The 25197-nt window shown below is 37.9% G+C and overlaps 1 protein-coding gene across 8 annotated transcripts in view; it reads right to left on the bottom strand.

Moving 5' to 3' along the window:
• The window catches only part of CEP63 (centrosomal protein 63), a 63241-nt gene that overhangs the window by 11950 nt on the left and 26094 nt on the right, over positions 1-25197 (bottom strand). For all 8 annotated transcript variants that reach the window (XM_040480238.1, XM_040480239.1, XM_040480237.1 and 5 more), the window contains 6 exons: positions 23871-23984; positions 9560-9793; positions 8982-9121; positions 8005-8142; positions 6152-6266; positions 5092-5289 (listed from right to left, as the gene is read on the bottom strand). In XM_040480238.1, the coding sequence (XP_040336172.1) occupies positions 5092-5289; positions 6152-6266; positions 8005-8142; positions 8982-9121; positions 9560-9793; positions 23871-23984 (939 nt within the window). The remainder of the gene's footprint in view (positions 1-5091; positions 5290-6151; positions 6267-8004; positions 8143-8981; positions 9122-9559; positions 9794-23870; positions 23985-25197) is intronic.

Genomic DNA, 25197 nt, shown 5'->3' with positions numbered 1-25197 from the left:
TCCTTATTATTTCTCTTCTTCTGCTGGGTTTAGGGTGTCTTTGCTGTTCTGCTTCTATTTCTTTTAGGTGTGCTGTTAGATTTTGTATTTGGGATTTTTCTTGTTTCTTGAGATAGGGCTGGATTGCAATGTATTTTCCTCTCAGGACTGCTTTCGCTGCATCCAAAAGCATTTGGATTGTTGTATTTTCATTTTCATTTGTTTCCATATATTTTTTAATTTCTGCTCTAATTGCCTGGTTGACCCATTCATTCTTTAGTAGGGTGTTCTTTAACCTCCATGTTTTTGGAGGTTTTCCAGATGTTTTCTGTGGTTGATTTCAAGCTTCATAGCATTGTGGTCTGAAAGTATGCGTGGTATGATCTCAATTCTTGTATACTTATGAAGGGCTGTTTTGTGACCCAGTGTGTGATCGATCTTGGAGAATGTTCCATGTGCACTCGAGAAGAAAGTATATTCTGTTGCTTTGGGATGCAGAGTTCTAAATATATCTGTCAAGTCCATCTGATCCAATGTCTCATTCAGGGCCCTTGTTTCTTTATTGACCGTGTGTCTAGATGATCTATCCATTGCTGTGAGTGGGGTGTTAAAGTCCTCTGCAATTACCACATTCTTATCAATAAGGTTGCTTATGTTTGTGAGTAATTGTTTTATATATTTGGGGGCTCCCGTATTTGGCACATAGACATTTATAATTGTTAGCTCTTCCTGATGGATAAACCCTGTAATTATTATATAATGCCTTCTTCATCTCTTGTTACAGCTTTAATTTAAAGTCTAGTTTGTCTGATATAAGTATGGCTACTCCAGCTCTCTTTTGACTTCCAGTAGCATGATAAATAGTTCTCCTCTCTCACTTTCAATCTGAAGGTGTCCTCAGGTCTAAAATGAGTCTCTTGTAGACAGCAAATAGATGGGTCTTGTTTTTTTATCCATTCTGATACCCTATGTCTTTTGGTTGGCACATTTAGTCCATTTACATTCAGTGTTATTATAGAAAGAGATGGGTTTAGAGTCATTGTGATGTCTGTAGGTTTCATGCTTGTAGTGATATCTCTGGTACTTTGTCTCACAGGATCCCCCTTAGGATCTCTTGTAGGGCTGGTTTAGTGGTGATGAATTCCTTCAGTTTTTGTTTGTTTGGGATGATCTTTATCTCTCCTTCTATTCTAAAGGACAGATTTGCTGGATAAAGGATTCTCGGCTGCATATTTTTTCTGTTCATCACATTGAAGATTTCCTGCCATTCCTTTCTGGTCTGCCAAATTTCAGTAGAGAGATCAGTCACAAGTCTTATCGGTCTCCCTTTATATGTTAGAGCACGTTTATCCCTAGCTGCTTTCAGAATTTTCTCTTTATCCTTGTATTTTGCCAGTTTCACTATGATATGTTGTGCAGAAGATCGATTCAAGTTACGTCTGAAGGGAGTTCTCTGTGCCTCTTGAATTTCAATGCCTTTTTCCTTCCCCAGATCACGGAAGTTCTCAGCTATGATTTCTTCAAATACACCTTCAGCACCTTTCCCTCTCTCTTCCTCCTCTGGAATACCAATTATGCGTATATTATTTCTCTTTAGTGCATCACTTAGTTCTCTAATTTTCCCCTCATACTCCTGGATTTTTTTATCTCTCTTTTTCTCAGCTTCCTCTTTTTCCATAATTTTATCTTCTCATTCCCCTATTCTCTCTTCTGCCTCTTCAATCTGAGCTGTGGTTGTCTCCATTTTATTTTGCAGCTTATTTATAGCATTTTTTAGCTCCTCCTGGCCGTTCCTTAGTCCCTTGATCTCTGTAGCAATAGATTCTCTGCTGTCCTCTATACTGTTTTCAAGCCCAGTGATTAATTTTATGACTATTATTCTAAATTCACTTTCTGTTATATTGTTTAAATCCTTTTTGATCAGTTCGTTAGCTGTCATCGTTTCCTGGAGATTCTTTTGAGGGGAATTCTTCTGTTTTGTCATTTTGGATAGTCCCTGGAGTGGTGCAGAACTGCAGGGCACTTCCCCTGTGCTGTCTTGAATAACTTGCGTTGGTGGGCGGGGCCGCAGTCAGACCTGATGTCTGCCCCCAGCCCACCGCTGGGGCCACAGTCAGACAGGTGTGTACCTTCTCTTCCCCTCTCCTAAGAGCAGGATTCACTGTGGGGTGGCGGGGCCCGTCTGGGCTCCTTGCACACTGCCAGGCTTGTGGTGCTGGGGATCTGGCAAATTAGCTGGGGTGGATCGGCAAGGTGCACGGGGGCGGGAGGGGCAGGCTCAGCTCACTTTTCCTTCAGTGATCCACTTCAGGAGGGGCCCTGCAGCACCGGGAGGGAGTCAGACCCACCGCCAGAGGGATGGATCCGCAGAAACACAGCATTGGGTGTTTGCGCGGTGCCAGCAAGTTCCCTAGCAGGAAGTGGTTCCCTTTGGGATTTTGGCTGGGGGAATGGGCAAGGGAGATGGCGCTGGTGAGCGCCTTTGTTCCCCGCCAAGCTGAGCTCTGTCATCCGGGGCTCAACAACTCTCTCTCCCGTTGCCCTCCAGCCATCCCACTCTCCGAGCAGAGCTGTTAGCTTATAACCTTCCAGATGTTAAGTCCTGACTGCTGTCCGAACACACTCCATCCGGCCCCTCTGCTTTTGCAAGCCAGACTCGGGGGCTCTGCTTGGCCGGCGGGATGCCCCTCTGCCTCGGCTCCCTCCCGCCAGTCCGTGTAGTGTGCACCGCCTTACCGCCCTTCCTACCCTCTTCCGTGGGCCTCTCGTCTGCGCTTGGCTCCGGCGACTCCGTTCTGCTAGTCTTCTGGCGGTTTTCTGAGTTATTTAGGCAGGTGTGGGTGGAATCTAAGTGATCAGCAGGACGCGCGGTGAGCCCAGTGTCCTCCTATGCCGCCATCTTCCCTCCTCTTGGAATCCCAAGCTTCTGACTCTCGATTTCAGCTCAGGTCATGATCTCACAGTTCATGGGATCAGTTCACAGGATCAAGCCCCATATCTGCCTCTGAGCTGACAGTGTGGAACCTGCTTGGGATTCTCTCTCTCCCTCTCTCTCTCTCTCTCTGCCCCTCCCCTGCTCATGTGTGTGCTCTCTCTCTCAAAAATAAATTATTTTTAAAAAAATGAAAATAAATATTTTTTTTGCTAGAAGATGCTAACCATCACCTGAACTTCTGGCAAGTTATAATTACTGATCACAGATTACCATACAAACATAATAATAATGAGAACATTTACGAAATATTGCAAGAATTACCAAAATGTAACACAGAAACACGAGCAAATACTGTTGGAAAGATGGCACCAAGAGATTTGCTTATCACAGGGCTCAAACCAAAGTGCAAAAAGAGGAGGCATGCCTGTAACTTACCTTCAGTCCTCATTCTCCTCAAGTTGTCTGCTTGGCCATTCCAACTTTAAAAGACTCCTGCCTTCCTTGGTTTCCTGCTTCCTTTGTGAAAACTATCTCATTTCCCTCCTTATCCCCTTCTTTTCTCAGCTCTATTCCAAAACCTTTTTACCCTAAATGAGTAGTTTCCTAAGTTTGGTTCAGTCTCAGCTCTTTATCTCTATGCTTTCTTCCCATAATTTCTCAGTCTCTCAGGGTGTTTCAAAGTCCATCTCCATGCAGAGATTTCCACAGCCAAATGCCTCACCTCGATTTTAATCTTGAACTCCAGCCTTCTGTGAAATCAACTATTAGATATTTCCATATGAAAGTCCAGCCTTTATCTCAAACCAGTTCCCTCTACCAGCTTCCCTATTTTGTGTAACTTTCATACAAATGTAGTATCTGCCCCAATCTGCTCCCATCTTTTATTTCACTAAAGAGCATCACTTTTACTCAATTGCCCATGTTGCAATCCTGAGTGACATCCTCCCTTAACTCTAACTTGCCCTCTGGGTCCAAGCAACTACAAAGCCCAGTTGATTTTACCAGCCACGTACCTCAGAATTCCTCCATTTCCCTCTACCTTCCCTGCCCACTGCTCAGGCCACCATGTCACTCCTGTATCCATAGTGGTCTCTTTGCCTCCTCGCTCACTCTCCATATGACAACCATAGAGACCCTTGACTCCCGCTTACAGCCATTGTCTAGTGGCCTCAAGAGAACACCAGAACCTTTCACAAGCTGGCAGGGCCCTTCAGGAGTTCCTGCTTCCCAGTCCCATCCCTTGTGTGCTCTAGTCTGTCAACGCAGACACATCACACTCTCACCAGATACACACTCTCACCAAGAGACACAGCCTCTCTACTCTAGTCACTCTCACGTTCCCCACTGATCCTCACAGAATGCTTGTTAACCAGCACACCCTCAGCCCAAAGCAGAAGTCTAATACAAATTTGCTGAATTAAATACTATGGAGAGGCACCTAGGTGGCTCAGTCGGTTAAGTGTCTGACCACTTTTTAAACAATTTTTTTAAGTTTATTTAGTTAGAGAGAGCACAGGGGAGGGGCAGAGAGAGAGAGAGAGAGAGAGAGAGAGAGACAAAGGATAGCAGGCTCCACACTGTCAGCACAGAGCCTGATGCAGAACTTGAACTCATGAACCATAAGATCATGACCTGAGCCAAATCAAGAGTTGGATGCTCAACCAACGGAGCCTCCCAGGCACCCCAAGTGTCCAACTCTTAATATAGGCTCAGGTCATGATCTCACAGGTCGTGGGAGCAAGCCCCGAGTCGGGCTCAAGGTTCAGTGCTCCCATACTCGTGCTTGGGATTCTCACTTTTCTCTCTCTCTCTCTGCCCCTCCCCCACTCACACTCTTTCTCTCAAGGTAAATAAACATTTTTTTAAAAAAATACTATGGGGGGGGCGCCTGGGTGGCTCAGTTGGTTGAGCGTCCGACTTCGGCTCAGGTCATGATCTCGCTGTCTGTGAGTTTGAGCCCCACGACAAGCTCTGTGCTGACAGCTCAGAGCCTGGAGCCTGTTTCCGATTCTGTGTCTCCCTCTCTCTCTGCCCCTCCCCCACTCATTCTCTGTCTCTCTTTGTCAATAATAAATCAACATTAAAACATTAAAAAAAAATACTATGGAAATTATCTCTGTACTCAATTCAGTCTTCAAAAACACCTCAAATGAAGAGAGTTTTTGTTCAAGCTTCACCTTATGTTCTACTGCTTTTTCTTCTGCCTTTTGTATCTCTGCTTTGAGTCGCTTTTCCATGTCAGAGGAGGAGCTTTTAGTGGAGGCAATAGTGATGTCTCGCTGGTGTAACTCCCGAGTCAGCTGAGAGATTTCCATCTTCATTCCTTCTAATGCAGAACTGTAACTCTGTTCAGCCTGCAGAATCTGTTCTTTCAACTACAAAGAAACAGAAAGGAAAGCATAAAAAATGAAGACAAAGCACATTAGATAGACAGATATGTTAATAGTTAAAATAGTAAGGTAATTTTTACCTTACCTCAAGACATGAATTTTTACCTTAAGTCTGCAAAAAATTAGCAATTTACCAAGTTGTATGTCTACACCGAAGGTCTAATGGCTATACGCATGATAATTTATTAATCGCAAATCAGGGAGAGATGTGTTAGTCAAATGCTGAAAACCAGTGTCAAAGTCCATGCACACATTATTTAGAGGACAACACCTGTGATTCTCTTTAGGTGCAAAACTAAAAACTTTGTTTATATGGCTTCCTTGTCCACAGAAGACAATAGAAATGGAAGAGGAAGAAACTAGAAGTAATTTCAAATAAGTAATAAAAAAATACAAGTCAACAAACGTAACAGCCAAGGCCCATCGGTGTGGAAACAGTCAGCTCTGATACCTCAACAGCCAGTGAGGGTATTAAAACCACACCACACAGCATGGGAAAATCAGCCATAACCAGCTCCAGTCAGTAAGAAAATATTAAATGCTAGTTCATATAGTATCTTTTAGCAAGCAAAAAAGTGTATAACTTTTAGAAAGCTTTTCATCAAAACACGTTTAAAATACAGTATAGCATTCAAAAAGGACAGGCTTCAATTATCTCAAAAACATTTCTACGGCATCCCTGAGGATGACGAAGACGTTACCGAAGCACATTCCAGGTGCATAGCTAATCCTGAATATCAAGTGGCTCTTTGTACTGCATTTTTCTCTCATTAAAATAACTCCGATGACCTCCCAACCTCCAGCTCAGTCTATAAACACAACTTTGCAAACGCAGGCAGATTTTTACCTTCTTAATCTCTGCCCTGTACTCATTGTTATATACTTCCATCTTCTTCAGTTCTTCATATTTTTCCATTAGTTCTTGGCTCAGCTGTTTACATGTTGCACTCACAGACTCCAAGCTGTGTGCATGACAAAAATATGATCACAGACGTAACGCAAAAATCCTGAAACCCACATATTGATTACCTAAAAAATACTCTTCTTTAAACAGTTTCCAACCTGTCACCCTTACTTAAGAATCAATCCCCTCCGGGCACCACGCCTCTGTTATCTCACCACTCATTTCTGCTAATAACATCCTTCTGCTCCTTTCTCAGGCAATATTTTGTTCAAACTGAATGACATAAATAAACTGTCTAAAAAAGGGTCCCTTTTTCAATTTGCCTTTGATAGAGAAAATATTTTTAAAGGCATTGTTTATTACTGAACACTGGTGTTTGTGTCCATTTATTTCAAGTTTACCTACTTCTAAATGTGGTAGGATGCTTGTTTATTTGGTACCCGTATGTAAGTACAGTGTGTCAAACACTGAGGCAGAGAGAGAAGAATCACAGATACTCTTGTCTTAGCTAGAGATGGGAAAACGGGGGCTTAAAGAGGCTACAGGTCCAAGGTCACACTGCAAGTCAGAAACATGAGGTAAGTCTTTAGAGCCTGTGGGAGCACGGTAAACCATACCTAAAATACTAATAAGTGCATCGATGGAAAATCTGATAGGAAGGTAAATTTTAGTTCCAATGTCAAGAAGAATAATAACCTTTATTTTATTCAATCTAAAGTGTACACATATACCCCAATAATGATAACCAAGAATATGTTAAGTATTCCAAGGTGCAAAAGAAATAAAGCATAAACTATGTGTATGTGTGTGCACACATACATATGTGCACACATGATATTTAATAAGTAAATACTTGGTGGTTTCCAAAAACCAAAGAAATAAGCAGTAAACACAAAAAAAATGTTTTACTCAAAAGGGTAAAATGGCAATATTTTTGTTGTTTTTTTTGCCTAAAGGCTAATAGTTTGTACAGTTTAAAATCTTTTACATACAGAAAGTGCTCATGTACAAATGATCATGATTCATGTTTCACACAAAATATCAAACTCTTCCCAGTCACAAAGTTTAGAGGTATGACAAACAAAAACAGTTCACAAGCATGACAACAAAGCAAGCATGGGCATGCTACGGCACAGATCAGGTTTTCAACCAGCACCCAGGAAACAACCCAAGGGCACTTCTGAATAGGAGGAAGGAGCGCCACGTGCCCAGGGTGCCTCGCTGAGAGCAGCTCCAGTGAGGTGGCCGCTCGACAGTAGAGCCTAACTGAAGGCATTCTACGGGGAGAAACGCAAGATCAAGATTAGTGCGTCAGTACAGACAACTCTTCTGACAGATCTGACTCTGAAGGAGAACAGAGAAATATGGAAATGACTTGACAGGGATACAGGATTCAAGAAGGGTTTCCATTTTCTCCCAACACAGGAAATACTAAGCCTACTTTATACCCATGGGAATGATTGAGCAGAGAGGAAGAGCTTGACGATGTAAAAGAGAGAAGAACAGGACACAAGTGAAGTGGTAGGGGACAGACATGTCATCCATCCACTCATCCACTCTAACAGACTAAGGGCACAGATGCAGGCAGACCGGTAGATTTGGTGGGAGAAAAATCAAGAATCCTTCCTTTTCTTACTTCTGTTTTCTCACTGAAATAAGAAGTTAGCTTATTTGTGGAAACTAGAGAAAAAAACCCTTATTTTTTCAATAAGACTGTTATATTAGTTTCTCAATATGATGATCAAAAATCATTTTTAACAACGTGAACATTCTTGAAAGGGTATGTAATTATCTACCTGCCTTCCAAACGAGTCACCTCTGCCTGCAGAAGTTCTTCACTATTGTGGGTGAGATCCAGCTGAGATAGCACGTTGCCCAAGTCCTCCTGCCCTTGCGAGGTGTACCTCCTTTCTGCCTGCGGCTCGTCTGGTGACCTAACGAAGGACACAAGAGGACTGTTCAAGGTTTCTGATCTTTGCAAATAAACAATGCACAATCAGTTCATATTTCTCAACTGTTTTTGGTAATGAAACTCTTTAGAACTCTTCAGCTTGATTCCTGCTTTACAAAGAGAACATTTGGGAGAGTAAAGAAGGAAGAGATGATGCTTCTCAAAGAAGTCGGCAGCAGTTTACTCCTTTCTCAACTGGGATTTGGCCTGTTTTTCAAGGGAAAAAGACAAAAAAGACAAAAAAGACAAAAAAAACCAAAAATTTTGTTTCCACTTGATACGTTGAGCCAAAGAAACTAAAGAGTTACAGGAAAGTTCTGTAAAGAATAGAAATGTGTACCAGACTTAAATCAGGAGCATAGTTCCTCTATTACTTTCTACTACAAACCTCATGGCAATAATTCATATATAGAAATGAGTTTTAGGATTTTTTTTAAGAAGGGTTATCTCAATAGCTGGCTTATTAATGATGTGGATAAGCAGCTACAAATCATGACCTATTTTACCAAGGAACGGAGGCTTCCCAGGGGACGTGGACTCTAATTCCTTTCACATTTGGAGTTTCACCAAGGCTACAGATTGACCAAGCACTTTCTAACTTTCTAAACATTACAGTCTTTTGGTTAAGGACCCAAACTGGAGGCAGAAAAAAACTAACCACACAAAATTTTATAACACCATAAAAACTTAACTCAGAAATTAAAACTGAAGAGGAAAACCCATAATGTGATCAAACACAAAATTATGAATATGCAGTATTAAAACTGGTGCTCAATGCCAAACAACCAAATGGCTACAATTAATATCTAGGATTAAATATACCTCACGGCCTGTACTGTGTGTTGACTGTCAGTTGGCTTTAATTTTGCTTGTAGCTTCTCCTTCTGCATTCTTTCCTCATGGATGAAATTTTCTTGAGACTGAAGAACTGCCTTCAGTTCCCTCTTTTCTTCCTGGAGAATCTGAAAAATGCTCAGGAAAAAAATCAGGTGTTATTACAGTTTTTCTATTTCATGAGGAAAGGAAGCCAGGGAGTCAGACTATAACAGGTACCATATTAATAAAGCTATCAATGTCTGATCCGCTGGCAGCAGAGTAAGAAAGAAACCATGGATTCTGGAACCTAGTTCGAGGTTAATTATTTTCTCTTAAAAACATGCATACACACATTTTATTTATTTATTTTGAGAGATAGTGAGAAAGCATTGAGCAAGGGAGGGACAGAGAGAGGGAGAGAAATAATCCCAAACAGGCTCCACACTGTCAGCATAGAGCCCAAAGCAGAGTTCGAACTCACAAAACTGTGAGATCCTGACCAGGGCTGATACCAAGATTCAGATGCTTAACAGACTGAGCCACCCAGGTGCTCCCCCCGCAATGGAAGTAATTTTAAAACACACCTCTAACAGTTTTTCAGATTCCCTTAATTTTTCTTCCTTTTGCCGCTGCTCTTGTATAACATTCATATTGGTTCCCACTAAGTCATTGATCCTCATGGTGAGGCGCTCTATTTCCAACTCATTGGCACAGATAGTGTCATTGGCCCGCTCCAGCTTACTGCTCAGATGCTGAATTTCCGACTGGCTGGACAGCTCCACAGACTCTAATTTCTGTTTCCGATTGGCAAGCTGAGCCTAGAAACACAGGTTACCAATAGATAAAAGTGAAACAATAAAAGAATAAATGATGAATAAGGAAGACTAAAATAAAACCCAGTTGTACTTGCATAAAAACATAAAATAATAGTTCATTTATAATAACCCATTCGTGACCCAAAAAAATAAAAATCTCTCATGATAAAAACTGGGAATAGAGGGGAACCTTCTCAATTTGATAAAGACTATCTACAAAAACTGTACAGCTAACATCATACTTAACAGTGAGAAACTCAAAGCCTTCTCACTAAGATCAGATACAAGGCAAGGATATCCCCTCTTACTACTCCTTTTCAACACCAACTGGATATCCTTGCAATAAGGCAAGAAAAGTTAATAAAAGTTATACACATTGGGAAGGAAGATATAAAGCTGTCTTTGCTCAAGAATAACATGGTCATCTGTGTAGAAAATATGAAAGAATCGACAACAACAAAAAACCCCCTGGGAGATTCCTCAAAAAGTTAAAAATACAACTGGCCTACAATCCAGTAATCACACTACTGGATATTCACCCAAAGAATACAAAAATACCAATTCAAAGGGATACATGCACCCTTATGTTTCTAGCAGCATTATTTACAATAGCCAAGATACGGAAGCAACCCAAGTATCCACTGATTGATAAATGGATAAAGAACATGTGGTGTGTACACACACACACACACACACACACACACACACACACCATGGAATAGTACTCAGCCATAAAAAAGAATGAAATCTTGCCATTTACAATGACATGGATGCAGCCAGAGAGTATAATGCTAAGAGAAATCAGTCAGTCGGAGAAAGACAAATATCATATAATTTCAATCATATGTGGAATTTAAGAAACAAAACAAATGAGCAAAGGGAAAAAAGACAAAGCAAAAAACAGACTGTTAATCAGAGATAAAAACTGATGGTTAACAGAGGGGAGAAAGATGGGGGATGGCTTAAATATGTGATGGGAATTAAGGAGTGCACTTGTCACGAGGAGCACAAGGTGATACACAGAATTGTTGAATCACTTGAAACTAATATAACACTGAAACTAATATAACACTGTACGTTAACCAACTGGAATTAAAATAAAAACTTAAAGAAAAAAGAAAAAAAAAACCTTCCTGGAATTAATAAGCAATTATAGCAAGGTTGCAGGATAGAAGGTTAATACACAAAAGTCAGTCACTTTTCTACATACCAACAATGAACATGTGAAATTTAAATTAAAAACACAACACTATTTACATTAACATTTGAAAAAATTAAAGTATGAATATAACAAAAGAAGCACAAGATTTGCATAAGGGAAACTACAAAACTCCGATGAATTAAATCAAAGAAGAACTAAATAAACGGGGAGATATTCCATATTCATGGATAGGAGGGCTCAATATTGTCAAGATGTCAGTTCTTCCCAATGTGATCTATGGATTCAACACAATCACAATCAAAATCCAAGCAAATTATTTTATGAATATTGACAAACTGATTCCAAAGTTTATATGGAGACGCAAAAGACACAGACAAGCCAAAACAATATTGAAGAAAAAGAAAAGAGTTGGAGGACTGATGCTACCTGACTTCAAGATTTACTATAAGTTATGGTTATCAAGAGAGTATAGTATTAGTGAAAAAACAGACAAAAAGTTTAATGAACAGAATACAGAGTCCAGAAATGGACCCCCATAAATACGGTCCACTGAACTTTGACAAAGGAACAAAGGCAATACAATGGAACAAAGACAGTTTCTTCAATAAATGGTGCTGGGACAACTGGACATCCACAAGCAAAAAAATAAATTTAGACAAAGACCTTCTACCTGTCACAAAAATCAACTCAAAATGGATCAAAGATGTGAATGTAAAATGCAAAACTATAAAACTCCTAGGAGATAGCATAGAAGAAAACCTAGATAACTTTGGGTATAGGAATGTTTTTTTAAATACAACACTAAAGACATGAGCCCTGAAAGAAAGAACTGATAAGTTCAACTTGATTAAAACTGAATACTTCCACTCTGTGAAAGACGATATCAAGAGAATGAGAAGACAAGCCATAGACCAGGAGAAATTAGAGTAAGAATTCTTAAAACTTATGAATAAGGAAACAAACAACCCCGTTAAAAAATGGGCCAAAGACCTGAAAAGGCATCTCACCAAAAAAGATATACAGAGGCAAATAAACATGAAATGGTGATCTACATTAGATGTCATCAGGGGAATGCATATTAATACAATAATTATACATCTACTGGAATGACCAAAATCTGAAACACTGATGATACCAAAAGCTGGTGAGGATGTAGAGCACCAGGACCTCTCATACACTGCTGGTATGAATGCAAAATGTTACAGACTTTTTGGAAGGCAACTTAGTGTTTTCTTACAAAATTTAATATACTCTTACCACACAATCCAACAACTGTATTTCTTGGCATCTACCCAAAGAAGCTGAAAACATTGTTTTCACAACAAACTGCACATGTACGTTCACAGCAGTTTTATTTATAAATGCCAAAACTTGGAAGCAACCAAAATGTCCTTTAGTAGATGAGTTGATAAATAAACTTTGGTATATCCAAAGAATAGAATATTATTCAGCACTAAAAACATGAGCTACCAAGACATGAAAAGACATGAAGGAACTTTAAATGCACATTACTAAGTAAAAGAAGCCAGTCTCAAAAGGCTACATACTATATGATTCCAACTATATGACATTCTTGAAAAAGCAGAACTATATAGACAATAAACATATCAGTGGTTATGGAGATGGAGGGAGGGGAGAGATGAATAGGCAGAGCACAGAGGGATTTTATGGCAGTGAAAATACTCTGTATGCTATTACAATGACGGTATATGTCATTACACATTTGTACAAACCCATAGGCCATACACATCAAGAATAAAACCTGAAGTAAACTATGGACTTTGGGTGACCAGGATGTGTGAATGTAAGTTCATCCTTAGTAACAAATGTAGCATGCTGGTGAGTGATGTTGGTAATGGAGGAGGCGATACAGGAAATCTCTGTACCTCCCTCTTAATGTTGTTGTAAATCTAAAACTGCTTTTAAAAAAATAAAGTCTTGGGGCAATTGGGGCAGGGGGGAGGCGCTCAGTCGGTTAAACGTCCGACTTTGGCTCAGGTCACGATCTTTCAGTCCGTGGGTTTGAGCCCCACATCAGGCTCTGTGCTGACAGCTCAGAGCCTGGAGCTGCTTCAGATTCTGTGTCTCTCTCTATCTCTGCCCCTCCTCCCCTCGTGCTCTATCTCCATCTCTTTCTCAAAAAATGAATAAACATTAAAAAAATTTTTTTAAAGAATCATTAAAAAAATAAAGTCTTAATAATTATATAATAAATATCTTGAGAAGAAGGGGTAATAAAAAATTAAGAAAGTAAAGGGATTCCTCAGGAGAAGAGATGTTACCCATTTACTGCAAAGACAGCTGCATTATTCTACCCACTGCACAGAAGTTTAACTGCATCTACGAGTCATCATATACGAAAACAGGATTTCTCTCCTCTTTACAACATAGGAAATAGAAACTATAATGCATTATTTTATTTCTTATGGAAGCTCATAAACATTTTTTTTAACCACTAAACATCTTAAATTTCCAGGTCAAATTCTCCTCTCTCCCCACCCTAGAACATGCTGCATGTAGTTAATTATTCTGTATTTTCAGATACATTACAAACATGCATATTCAGATGATTCAAACTGACCACAAAATGTTTAAATTTGGGGTAGAGGGAACTGGGGAATTTTGTTCCTCGAGGAAAAAGGTGCTGTGCTTGGAGGAGATAAAGGACTGGTTCTGTCACCAATTTTTAGACATTCCCTGAGCTAAAAGACTTCACTGAACATACTGCACTCAAATTAGTTTCTTCTAGTGATTTACCTACTGAGGTACATACAAATAACACCACTTTAGTGACTATCTCACAGACCTGCAGTATAAAATTTCTGCAGACTTAGGTAATTCCTAGGCTATGTATCCCAGCTATACTGGTTTGTAGTTCCCAACTTTCTAGTTTTCACAAGTGTTAACCCTGCATCCAGATAGGTACTTCCTCTACGTAACGTAGATGGACATAATTCATCTGTGTAAGTCAAACTTCCCTAATTTTAAGTATTTTTAAAAGGTAAAGGTATCCAATTTTATTTTAAAAATTTAAGCTGATGGGACACCTGGGTGGCTCAGTGGTTAAGTGTCCGACTTCAGCTCAGGTCATGATCTCACAGTTCGTGGGTTCAAGCCCCGCATCGGGCTCTGTGCTGACAGCTCAGCTCGGAGCGTGGAGCCTGCTTCAGATTCTGTGTCTCCCTCTCTCTCTGCCCCTCCCCTGCTCATGCTCGCTCTCTCTCTCTCTCTCTCTCAAAAATAAACATTAAAAAAATGTTTTTTAATTTAAGCTGAAATGTCAGCTGAGAAATCAATATGCTACAGATGAAAGATTTTATTGTATACTGTACAGGGCCAAAATCCTATACTGTGGTCACACAAGTACATGCTCAATAATGCTCATAAGCCAGAGAAAGGCTGGAAGGAGAAAGGCAAAGAGACAGACAAATAGTATTTGTGTAAATTATAGATCAAGATTCCAGCATAAAGAACCAAAACCTTTTTCTGCCAGATTCATAAAATAGTGTGAAAGAAGGATATCAAAGAATTTTTAGATCTGTAAAAACAACTGCCAAGCATGCAACAGTTTCCAAACTTTTAAAATACAATATAAACTTTTTTTTTTCCTCAAGGGAAACTCTTCTACAGAATCTTGTGCAGAATAAATAATTGAAGAGACTGGGCCACGAGGGTGAGGAGGAAAGCGAGGGGGCCCAACTTGCTGAGATGGCCGAACCTCCCCAAGCCCACCTTAAACTGCACGGCAGCCCCCGGCCTTGGCAGAACACAGCTAGAAAACCTCTGCCCAAATGGCCTCTCAGGATGAAAAAATTCGTAATTGCAAAACATACTAGCACTGTCTTTTTAACACTGCAATAGCTATTTAATACTATTTAGTTCAAATCTGAGTTCTTAAACTCAAGGCTGGAGTCACAATTTAACTAAGTTATACTTTAACCAGTGAGTCTAGATCTGACACTTAAAAACTCACCAATTTCTTAGTTGTAAGGAATCAAGGACCCACCTTCTTTTGTTGATTCACTATTTCAGTCGCACACAAGTACAGTGTTTAAGCACAGTAAGAAGTACCTAATCATTCCAGTACAAAGTCTCAATTTTCATTAACTAGAGTTAACACACTTGGCCTGCGCAGTCCAATATGGCAGTCACCAGTCACGTGTGGCCACTGAGCACCTGGACTGTGGCTAGTCTGAAAGGAGATGAACACAAACCGTAAACTACATCCTGGATTTCAAAGACTCAGTGAACAAAAAAAAATGTAAATGCTTCAATGATATTTTTTTGGTATGCCAAGTTAAATATATGAATTTCACCTCTTTCTGTTCACTTTTTAAATGCGACTGCCAAGAAAATTTGAAGTTACAGATGTAATTCTCATTACATTTCCACTGAACAGAACTACACTAGAATATCTCAAAAATACCTCTTCCAATACTAACAGTCAGAAGCAATCATATAAATCACTTCTAAAGTAATGATTATTTCTCTCAAATACCTAGTGTTAGAGGTATCTGAAGGCTGATATATTTCTGAACTTTTTTTTTTTTTTTGCACTAACCACTGCCATTAAGTTTTTGAACCAGAATCCAGAACTTCCTCTTATTAATCTAACATGTGGCATCCTAACTATTCTATTGGAATGAGTGGGATTATTTCAACAACAGAGCTCACAGCAGAGGTGTTCAAAGTAAAGAAAAACTTAAAAAGACCATTTCTGTCAGGGAGATGGAAATAAAAGCCGATGGTGTGCAGCTGAAGTGTAAGAGTAAGGAAGGGGCTAGGAACCAGGGTTGCAGTCAAATCCTTCGCTGGGTTGGGGTCCGTAATCCTGGTGCTTCAAGAGTGTGGCTCTCCCAGACCACCAAGATTCCTGAGAACAGTGTCATGGGAAACAAGGGCCTTTTATTTTCCAAAGGATCCCAGTATGAAGCTATGGCCACGGCGGGATCCATCTTCACCAACCTCCCCATCAGTGTCAACTCCAAACGTGTCAGCGCAGCCACAGCCTTGCGGCATTTCCACCAAGTAGCAGCTTGACGAGCCCATTAAGAGAACCGCTCCCAGTAACACCTTATCACTGCCGTGTCTATGTCACCACAAACTTTAAAACAGTAGGTCTGAGCCAATTTAATTAACTCGGATAATTCTCCTTAGACAACGGATTAACATTTGAGTTAGGATCATCTTTTCTTTGTAAGTTGTGAGAGAAATATGATGTTTTAAAAAATATTACATTTATACTCACACATACATAATTGAAAAGTGGATTTAGAACTGACTCGTACAATATCATACAGCTCATCTAAATATTTCAAAAGGAAAACATATATATTTAATGCAGCCTCTATTTATCTCACATACCATTTATGGGCTAAATATTTTATACTCTGTGCTGGTTTAATATTTTAATTTTTTTAATGTTATTAATGTTCTCTAAGATTTCCCTTAATCTCTCCTTGCAACACTTGTATATGGGCAAGAGAGAAAGCAGCCGGTGATTGCTTGCCTTCCACACAGAAATAACCTTATGTTTCAGTGACTAAATGGATCCTTTTCTATGCAAATATAACCATCATTCTATCATTGTATCTAATGTCATGTTGTTTAGCAACTGTATTTTTTAATATTTGATAGAACATCACCCTCTTTTTAAAAAACGTTGCCTAGTACCATTCATTTATTTTTCCACATCAATTTTAGATTCATTCTGTCAAGTTCTCAAAATCTAACAGTCAATAAATTATGTGGATAACCATTTAGAAAAAAAAAATTAGTGTATCAAATACCATGTCACAAAATAATTTTCAGATCAAATATATAAAAAAGAAATTATAAAGCAGAAGAAATCTTGGCTTAGATAAGGCTTTATAGTAGGACATCAAAGACAGAAACCCTAAAGAAAAAATTAATAGAACTAAGCAATTCTAAATAATTGTTTATGAAACAACTGTATTTCCAAAAAAAAACTATTAGGCAAAAATTAAGGTCAAATAGGAAAATATCCACAATTGCAACAAAACGGCTAAGGGCTAATAATATAGGTAATGTATGAAGAGCTATTTCAAAATAGTAAAATATAAATATACTAAAAGAAAAATGGGCAGAGGACATAAAACATTTACAAAAACTGGAAATGCCTGCAAGTACATGAAAAAATGCCCAACCTAATTCATAATTAAAGAAATGCAAATTAAAAACAAATAATCAGATACCATATTTTTTCACCTATAAGATTGGCAAAGACAAGTCTAGAAGTAGGGGAAATTAAAAGAAATAATAGTGCCCAACATTGGTAAAGTGTGAGGAAATGGACAGTCTCAAACACTGCTGGTGAAAGTCTGTATCAACAAAACTTTAGAGAGTACTTTGCCAATATATATTAAAATCTTTAAGACAACTACACGGATGCAGCAATTTCACTTCTAGAGCCATTTCTTAAGAATATAAATGGACATACTCTCCTAGATGTTTATATAAAGACATTCAACCAAGCACTATTTACAAGAGTGAAAAAGTAAAAAAACTACATGTTCTATAATTAGGGATTGGTTACATAAATTATGGTACATTTAATAGTAGACTGGACTCCTTTGCAATCATTATTACTATACATTTGTTGATTTGTCATATTTAAAAAGGAAAAGCTTAAGCGTGAAAGTTAAATAAAATATTGTATTACAAAATGCTTAGTGCACCTACATAATAAGGAAAAGATTAAATGACATAAAGAGAGAACTGACAGTAATATAATAAATAGTAGATGACTTTAACACCCTACCTGAATGAATAGACTAGCCAGACAGAAAACCAGTAAGTAAACACTGGCTTTAAAGGACACATTAGACCAGATGGATTTAACAGACATAAACAAAACATGTCATCCAAAAACTGCAAAATACACTCTTCTCGAGTGTACATGGAACATTCTCCAGGACAGACCACATGTTAAACCACAAAACAAACCACAATAAATTCAATAAGATTGAAATCATATGAAGCATCTTTTCTGACCCCAATAATATGAAAATAGAAATTGACTGCAAGAAGAAAATTGGAAAAAACACAAACGCCTGGAGACTAAACAACACGCTATAAACAACTAATAGGTCAACAACAACAACAACAACAAAATTGAAAGAAAAAAATACCTTGAAACAAATGAAAATGGAAACAATGTATCAAAAGTAGTTTTAAGAGGGAAGTTCTTAAAGATAGAGGCCTAAGTCAAGAAACAAAAATCTCAAATGAACAATCTAACTTTACGCATAAAGGAACTAGGAAAAGAAGAACAAAGCCTAAAGTTAGTAGAAGGAAGAAATAATAAAGGTCAGAGGAAATAAATGAAATAGAGACTTAAAACAGAAAAGAGCAATGAAACTAAAAACTGGTTCTTTGAAAAGATAAGCAAACTGATAAACCTCCAGCCATATTCATAAGAAAAAAAACAAAAGAGAGAGAAGGACAAAATAAATAAAAGAGTTACAAATGACACCACAGAAAATACAAAGGATCATAAAAGGCTACCACAAACAATTACATGCCAACAAACTGGAAAACCTAGAATGGATAAATTCCTAGAAACACACAACCTTCCAAGACTAAGTCACACATAAATAGAAAATCTGGATAGACCAACTACAAGTAATGAAATTGAAGCAGTAATTTTAAAACTCCCAAAATACAAAAGTCCAAAACTAGAAGGCTTTATAGGTGAATTCTACAAAACATTTAAACAAGAGTTAGTATCTACCCTTCTCAAATTATTCCAAAATACTGAAGAGTAAGGAATGCTTCCAAATTCATTTTAAGAGGCCAGCATTAATTACCCTAATATCAAAACCAAAGACACCACAAAAAAAGAGAAATTTACAAGTCAACATCCCTGATGAACACAGATGCAAAAATCCTCAATAGAATATTAGCAAACTGAATTCAACAATACGTTAAAAGGATCATATATCATGATCAAATGGGATTTATTCCTGGAACATAAGGATGGTTCAATACCCACAAACCAATCAATGTGAGACACCACAAAATGAAAGATAAAAATCACAGGATCATCTCAATAGTTGCAGAAAAAGCATTTGACAATTCAATATCCATTATGATAAAAACTCCTAATAAAGTGGATATACAGGAAACATATCTCAACATAATAAAGGGCATAAATGACAAATCCACAGCTAACCTACTTACTCAACAGTAAAAAGCTGAAAGCTTTTCCTCTAAGATCAGGAATAAGACAAGGATGCTCACTCTCACCACTTTTATTCAACATAGTGTTAGAAGTCCTAGCCACAGTGACTAGGCAAGAAAAAGAAATAAAAGGCCATCAAAATTGGAAAGGAAAAAGTAAAATTGTCACAATTTGCAGATAGCATGACACTACATAACGAAAGCCCTAAAGACTACAGAAAAAACCGCTAGAACTAATAAATGAATTCAGTAAAGCTGTAGGATACAAAATTAACATACTAACATAGTAGTGTATTTGTGCACACTAATAATGAGCTATCAGAAAAATGCCACTGCAAAAATAACTGCAATTACAATTGCATCAAAAAGAATAAAACACCTAGGAATAAATTTAATCAATAAGGTGAAAGATCTGTACACTGAAAACCATAAGACATTGATGAAAGAAACTGAAAACAACATAAATAGAAAGATATATTCCATGCTCATAAATTAAAAGAATTAAAATGTCTATACTACCCAAAGCAATCTATAAATTCAATGCAATCCCCATCAAAATATCAATGGCATTTTTCATAGAACTATAACAAAGAATCCTAATATTTCTATGGAACTACAAAAGATGCCAAGTATCCAAAGCAATCTTAAGAAAGAAGAACAAAGCAGGAGGTATCATGGCCCCTAATTTCAAACTGTACTACGAAGCTATAGTAACTAATGCAGTAAGATACCGGTATGAAAACAGACACATATATCAATGGAACAGAATAGAAACCAGAAGCAAACCCATGCTTATATGGTCAATTAATCCATGACAAAGGAGACAAGAACATACAAAGGGGGAAAACAGTCTCTTCAACAAATGATGGGAAAACTAGACAGCTACATGCACAAGAATGAAACTGGACCACTATCTTACACTTCATACAAAAATTCAAAATAGATTAAAGACTTGTACATAAAAAGTGAAACCATAAAACTCCTCGAAGAAAACACAGGCAGTAAGCTCTGACATCAGTCTTAGCAATATTTTGTTGGACCAGTCTCCTGTGGCAAGGGCAACAAAAGCTAAAATATACAAATGGAATTACATCAAGCTAAAAACATTTTCCACAACAAAAGAAACCATAAACAAAACAAACAGGCAATCTGCTGAATGGGAGAAGATACTTGCAAGTCATACATATGATAAGGAATTAAAATCCAAAATATATAAAGAACTTACACAACTTAATATCAAAAAACCAAACCTGATTTTAAAATGGGCAGAGGAAAATAAAATAAAATAAAATAAAATAAAATAAAATAAAAACGAATAGTCATTTTTCCAAAGACATACAGATGGCCAACAGGCACATGAAAAGATGCTACACATCACTCTTCATCAGAGAAATGCAAATCAAAATCATAATGAAGTATCACATTACACCTGTCAGAGTGGCTAGTATCAAAAAGACAAGTATTACTGAGTGGAGAAAAGGGAGACGTTATACAATGCTGGTGGGAATATAAATTGGTGCAGCCACTACAGAAAAAAGTCTGAGGGCTCCTCAAAAAATTAAAAATAGAATTGCCATAGGATCCAGTAATTCCACTCCTGGGTCTTTAGCTGAAGAAAACAAAAATATCAACTCAAAGAGATGTATGTACCCTTATGTTCACTGCAGCACTGCTTGTAACAGCCAAGACATGGAAACAACCTAAGTGTCCATTAATAGATAAACAGGTAAAGAAGATGGGGGGTGTGTGCATACATATTCATATTCTATTATAATGCAATATTACTCTGTCATAAAAAAAAAATGAAATCTTACCACTGTGACAACATGAATGGACCTAGAGGCCATTATGCTAAGTGAAATAAGTCAGACAGAAAGACAAAAACTGTATGATTTCACTTATATGTGGAATCTAAAAACCAAGGATACATATTCCCACACACACATAACAATGTTTTCCTACTAAAGGTACATGACTGCAGTATATAACTGCAGATAAGCATAGTAAAAGTTGGTAGAAATTTATACCAACATGTAAATCATGGTAACTAACTCTCTAAAGGACAGAATTATGGGTTATTTTATTTACTTCTCATGTCATCCACATTTTCTCATTTTTCTAAAATGAACATGTATTATGTAACTTTAATAGCTGACCAGAAGAAAGAACTTGAACAAATAAATGACTCAAAGATTGAGAAGTTACTATGAACTCCACTTTTAAATGTTAAAAAATGTATAAGAAAAAAGTCTACATCAAGAGTTTTTAAAAACTTGGGGAAGTGTAGATGTGATATCCATTTATCCAATCACCCAGATTTTTCTCCCTTTATTGTTCAATGGTGATTCACATATCGCCAAAATGTAATGTGTCAACCTTGACTGGATTCCAATTTAAACATCCAACTGTTAAAAGACATAACTTCAGACAACCGGTAGTCTAGTACTATGTAGTACTAGTATATTATACTACATAGTACATATACATAGTATATTATACTACAACTAGTACTATGTACATAGTACATATACACAGTATATATATTATACTACACAGTACATATACATAGTATATTATACTACAACTAGTACTATGTAGTACTAGTATATTATAATTTTTTAAAGTCCTTATCTGTGGGGAAATATGACAATTTCTGTAATTTGCTTTGCAATATTCCAGCCAAAGATAAAAAAGTAGAGAAGGATGAAATAAGACCAGCAAAATGAGCTGTTGTTCAATGGGTACAGAGCCTAGTTTTGTAAGTGAGAAAAGTTTTAGAGACCTGTTACACAACTCTATGCATATAGTTAACATTACTATACCATACCCTTTAAAATCATTAACATGGTAAATTTTAAAGTGTTTTCTACCACAATTAAAAAAAAAAAAAAGACTGGCAAAATGATGGTAACCATCTAATGTTGGGTAACAACTATACAGAAATTCATTTAAAAGTTTTTTTCTTTTTTTTTAATGACGCTCCTGAATCACATGAAGATTTAATTTTGTTTAGCTTGCTAAGGAAGAAAGAGAAATATATTATCAGTAACATTTTTTGAGTTAAGCAGGCAGAGTATCAGAAGAATAATTCAAACACCCTTAGTAGGGAAAACAAGTGCTGGCTTTTTAAAGGCTTCTTCTTCTAGCCTAGATGAATTACGGTAAATAAAAATCTCACTTTTACCAACAATGAGGTTTAATTATGCAGAGTAATCACAATAGTAATTTGAAAAAAGGATTTGCAATCAATAGTAAGCACACTCCACAGATGAGTAATTGAGAACTAAAAAGTAGGACGTGATTCCTTTTTTTTTTTTTCAACCTGAAGGTTACAATTAGAATATAATAGGGGCACCTGGGTGGCTCAATCGGTTAAATGTCCAACTTCAGCTCAGGTCATGATCTCGCAGTTTGTGGGTTCGAGCCCTGTGTCAGGCTCTGTGCTGCCAGCTAGGAGCCTGGAGCCTCTTCTGATTCTGTGTCTCCCTATCTCTCTGCTCCTCCCCTGGAGGAGCTCTGTCTCCCTCAAAAATAAATAAACATTTAAAAAAAAAAGAATTTAACAATATCTTATAACTATTTATGTTTGCACAGTGCTTTAGCATTCAGGTAAAAAAAAACTCTGGTCTAGACATCCAGGATTTTATTGGCCCACTCTGACTGCATAGCTTGCTGCAGCCTAGTAAATAATTTTCCTCCTTGAGGTTGCTGGAGGCCCCTCGTGCCACCTGACCAGAGTTACTCACAGCACAGCATTCATGGTACTTTATCAGCCAGCTGTTATTTCAGGGGAATGATTAAAAGCCAAAACATTACTGAGACTTAAAGTAGAAAATAATGCAGACTTTTTTTTTAATATATTTTTTTAAGGTTTTCCTTCAGCTCTTGTAATTTCTCCAGTAATTCCCTTATTCTGTAAGACGGAGATAACTACCAACCTTGACAGATTATCAAATGAAAGCGATAACACAGAACAATATATTCCAGATAACTGCTTCTAGAAGAAGCACTGAGACTCTGTCTGGCACACAATGAATGGTCACAAATATTTACTCCCCTCTATGTTCATTTCCTTTTATGTTCTTGGTTTTTAATTGGAAAAGCATACAAAATGAGTGTATTCTAAGAAGCAATATCCCCAAATTAGGTAGCAATTTTTTAGTTCTGCTTAAGCCACCAGTTCATTTAAAAAAAGGTTTTTCCTACAGTTCTAAAAAGTATCTGTCACCACAAAGATACTTTTAGTTGGTATGCACATCAGTGCAGTATGAATCTCTTAGTATCTGTATGCAAACAGCAGCCGATCTGAGGCTCCCTGGCGGAGGCATCTCAGCCAAGGTACCCCAGCTATCAGAAACCGAGCGAGACACAGAAGTGGAGCCAAGGCAAGAGCCAGAAACAGCCAAACACCAAAGAAATGGAAAAGAAAACAGAAAGAACAGAGGTAGAGAGAGGGAGAAGGGGAAGGACAGAGGGGGAGAAAAAGGGAAGACCAAGATTAGGAGAATGACGTGAACGTGAGCATGTAGTGAGCAGGAGAACCAGACAGCCACAGAGTGAGAGGGAAAGAGAGCACAAGGGAGGGAGGGAGCAGGCAAAGGAGCATGTGGCACAAAGACGTGAGCAGATATGAGAGAGCACCCGTGTACTGCATTCAGCTAGTGCCAATGTCATCAAGACTTCTCCGCCTCTTTTTTTAAAATGGTTTAAACCTACCTGAATTATCTCTGATTGTTCTGCCAAAGCCTTCCTCTGTGCTTCCAGAGAAGATACCTGTTGCTGATAAATCAGGCGTTGCTTCTCCCAGTCCAGTGATTTCTGACGAAATTCCTGAAGAGGCAATTAAGGTAGTTAACTTCTAAGTGCTTCTCCTTACTGTCATGCTTCCCAGATTCATTCTTACTTTAATTTTTCCCCTCGTCCCTGGGTATACACACACCTTACTCCCCAGCAGGAGCTCCATTACTCACTTAGCTGATAGAACTGGAGAGCAACACTAAATTCCTGACATACTGAGCCTCTGGAGATCTGTCTCTCTAAATTTAACACCCTAATGGTGAAGAGTATGAAGCACAGATGCTGAATACTGGGTCCACGATGGTTTTCACAGATTTGCTGCCACCTAAAGGTTGTTATCATTTTTTGTGATGTTCTTCAGAAAACTGATCTGAAGAGAACTAAAATTTCAAAATATGATTATGAGGAGATCCTGCTACCAATTCTTGATATCCAAACACAGAAACTGAACAGATCAAATAAATTTTCAGGCGAGTCCCTCTGTAGCCCAATTCTTCTCAGTATCTGAAATTCAGGAACCAAATAGATTCCTAAAGCAGAATACCCTTTGATATCCAGATTTTTACCGTCTCAACAGAACAACTGCAAGAACTTGAATAACAATGGGAGATCTGTACTAAATTTTAACAGATATTTGTAACCCAAAGTGGAACAGTCAAAATTAATGATGGGTCACTACAAGTTGCATGAACAACAAAGAAGATGAGCCCAGTATTTATGAAAATATGATTATGAAAATGATTTATGATCATATAAAATATGAAATTATGAGTTATGAAAATCAAAGGGATTTCTATCACTGTTCTCTAGGACCCTCAACTCCAGAAGTCTCATGCTAACTTGGGGGTAATCACAGTTAACCAGCTTTCTGATAATCATTCATTCACTCATTCATTCATTCTCCTATATATGCCAGGGGCTATTCTAGGGATTGGGGATACAACAGTTAACAAAAACAAACAAAATCCTAGCCCCATTCAATTGGCAATAGACAACACATTCACTGTATAATACATTACATGATAATACCTATTTTAGAGAAAATGGAGCACACAGTGCTCAGAGTTGGGAGTTGCAATTTTAAAAAAAGGATGGCCAGACTGAGTAACATTTAAATTCCCGGGGAGATAGGGATGAAGTCATACTATTCTGGGAAGATGGAAAGGCAAGTACAAAGGTTGAACTGGTAGAAATGTCCTGGTATGTTTAAGGGCAAGCAACGAGGTATGGCTTGAATGGAGTAAAA

This window comes from Herpailurus yagouaroundi, unplaced genomic scaffold (assembly GCF_014898765.1).
Source record: "Herpailurus yagouaroundi ecotype Mexico unplaced genomic scaffold, PumYag 159, whole genome shotgun sequence".
Classification (NCBI taxonomy): Eukaryota; Metazoa; Chordata; class Mammalia; order Carnivora; family Felidae; genus Herpailurus; species Herpailurus yagouaroundi.
Note: the sequence above shows the minus strand (reverse complement) of the source record. Positions and strands in the feature narration are given on the sequence as shown.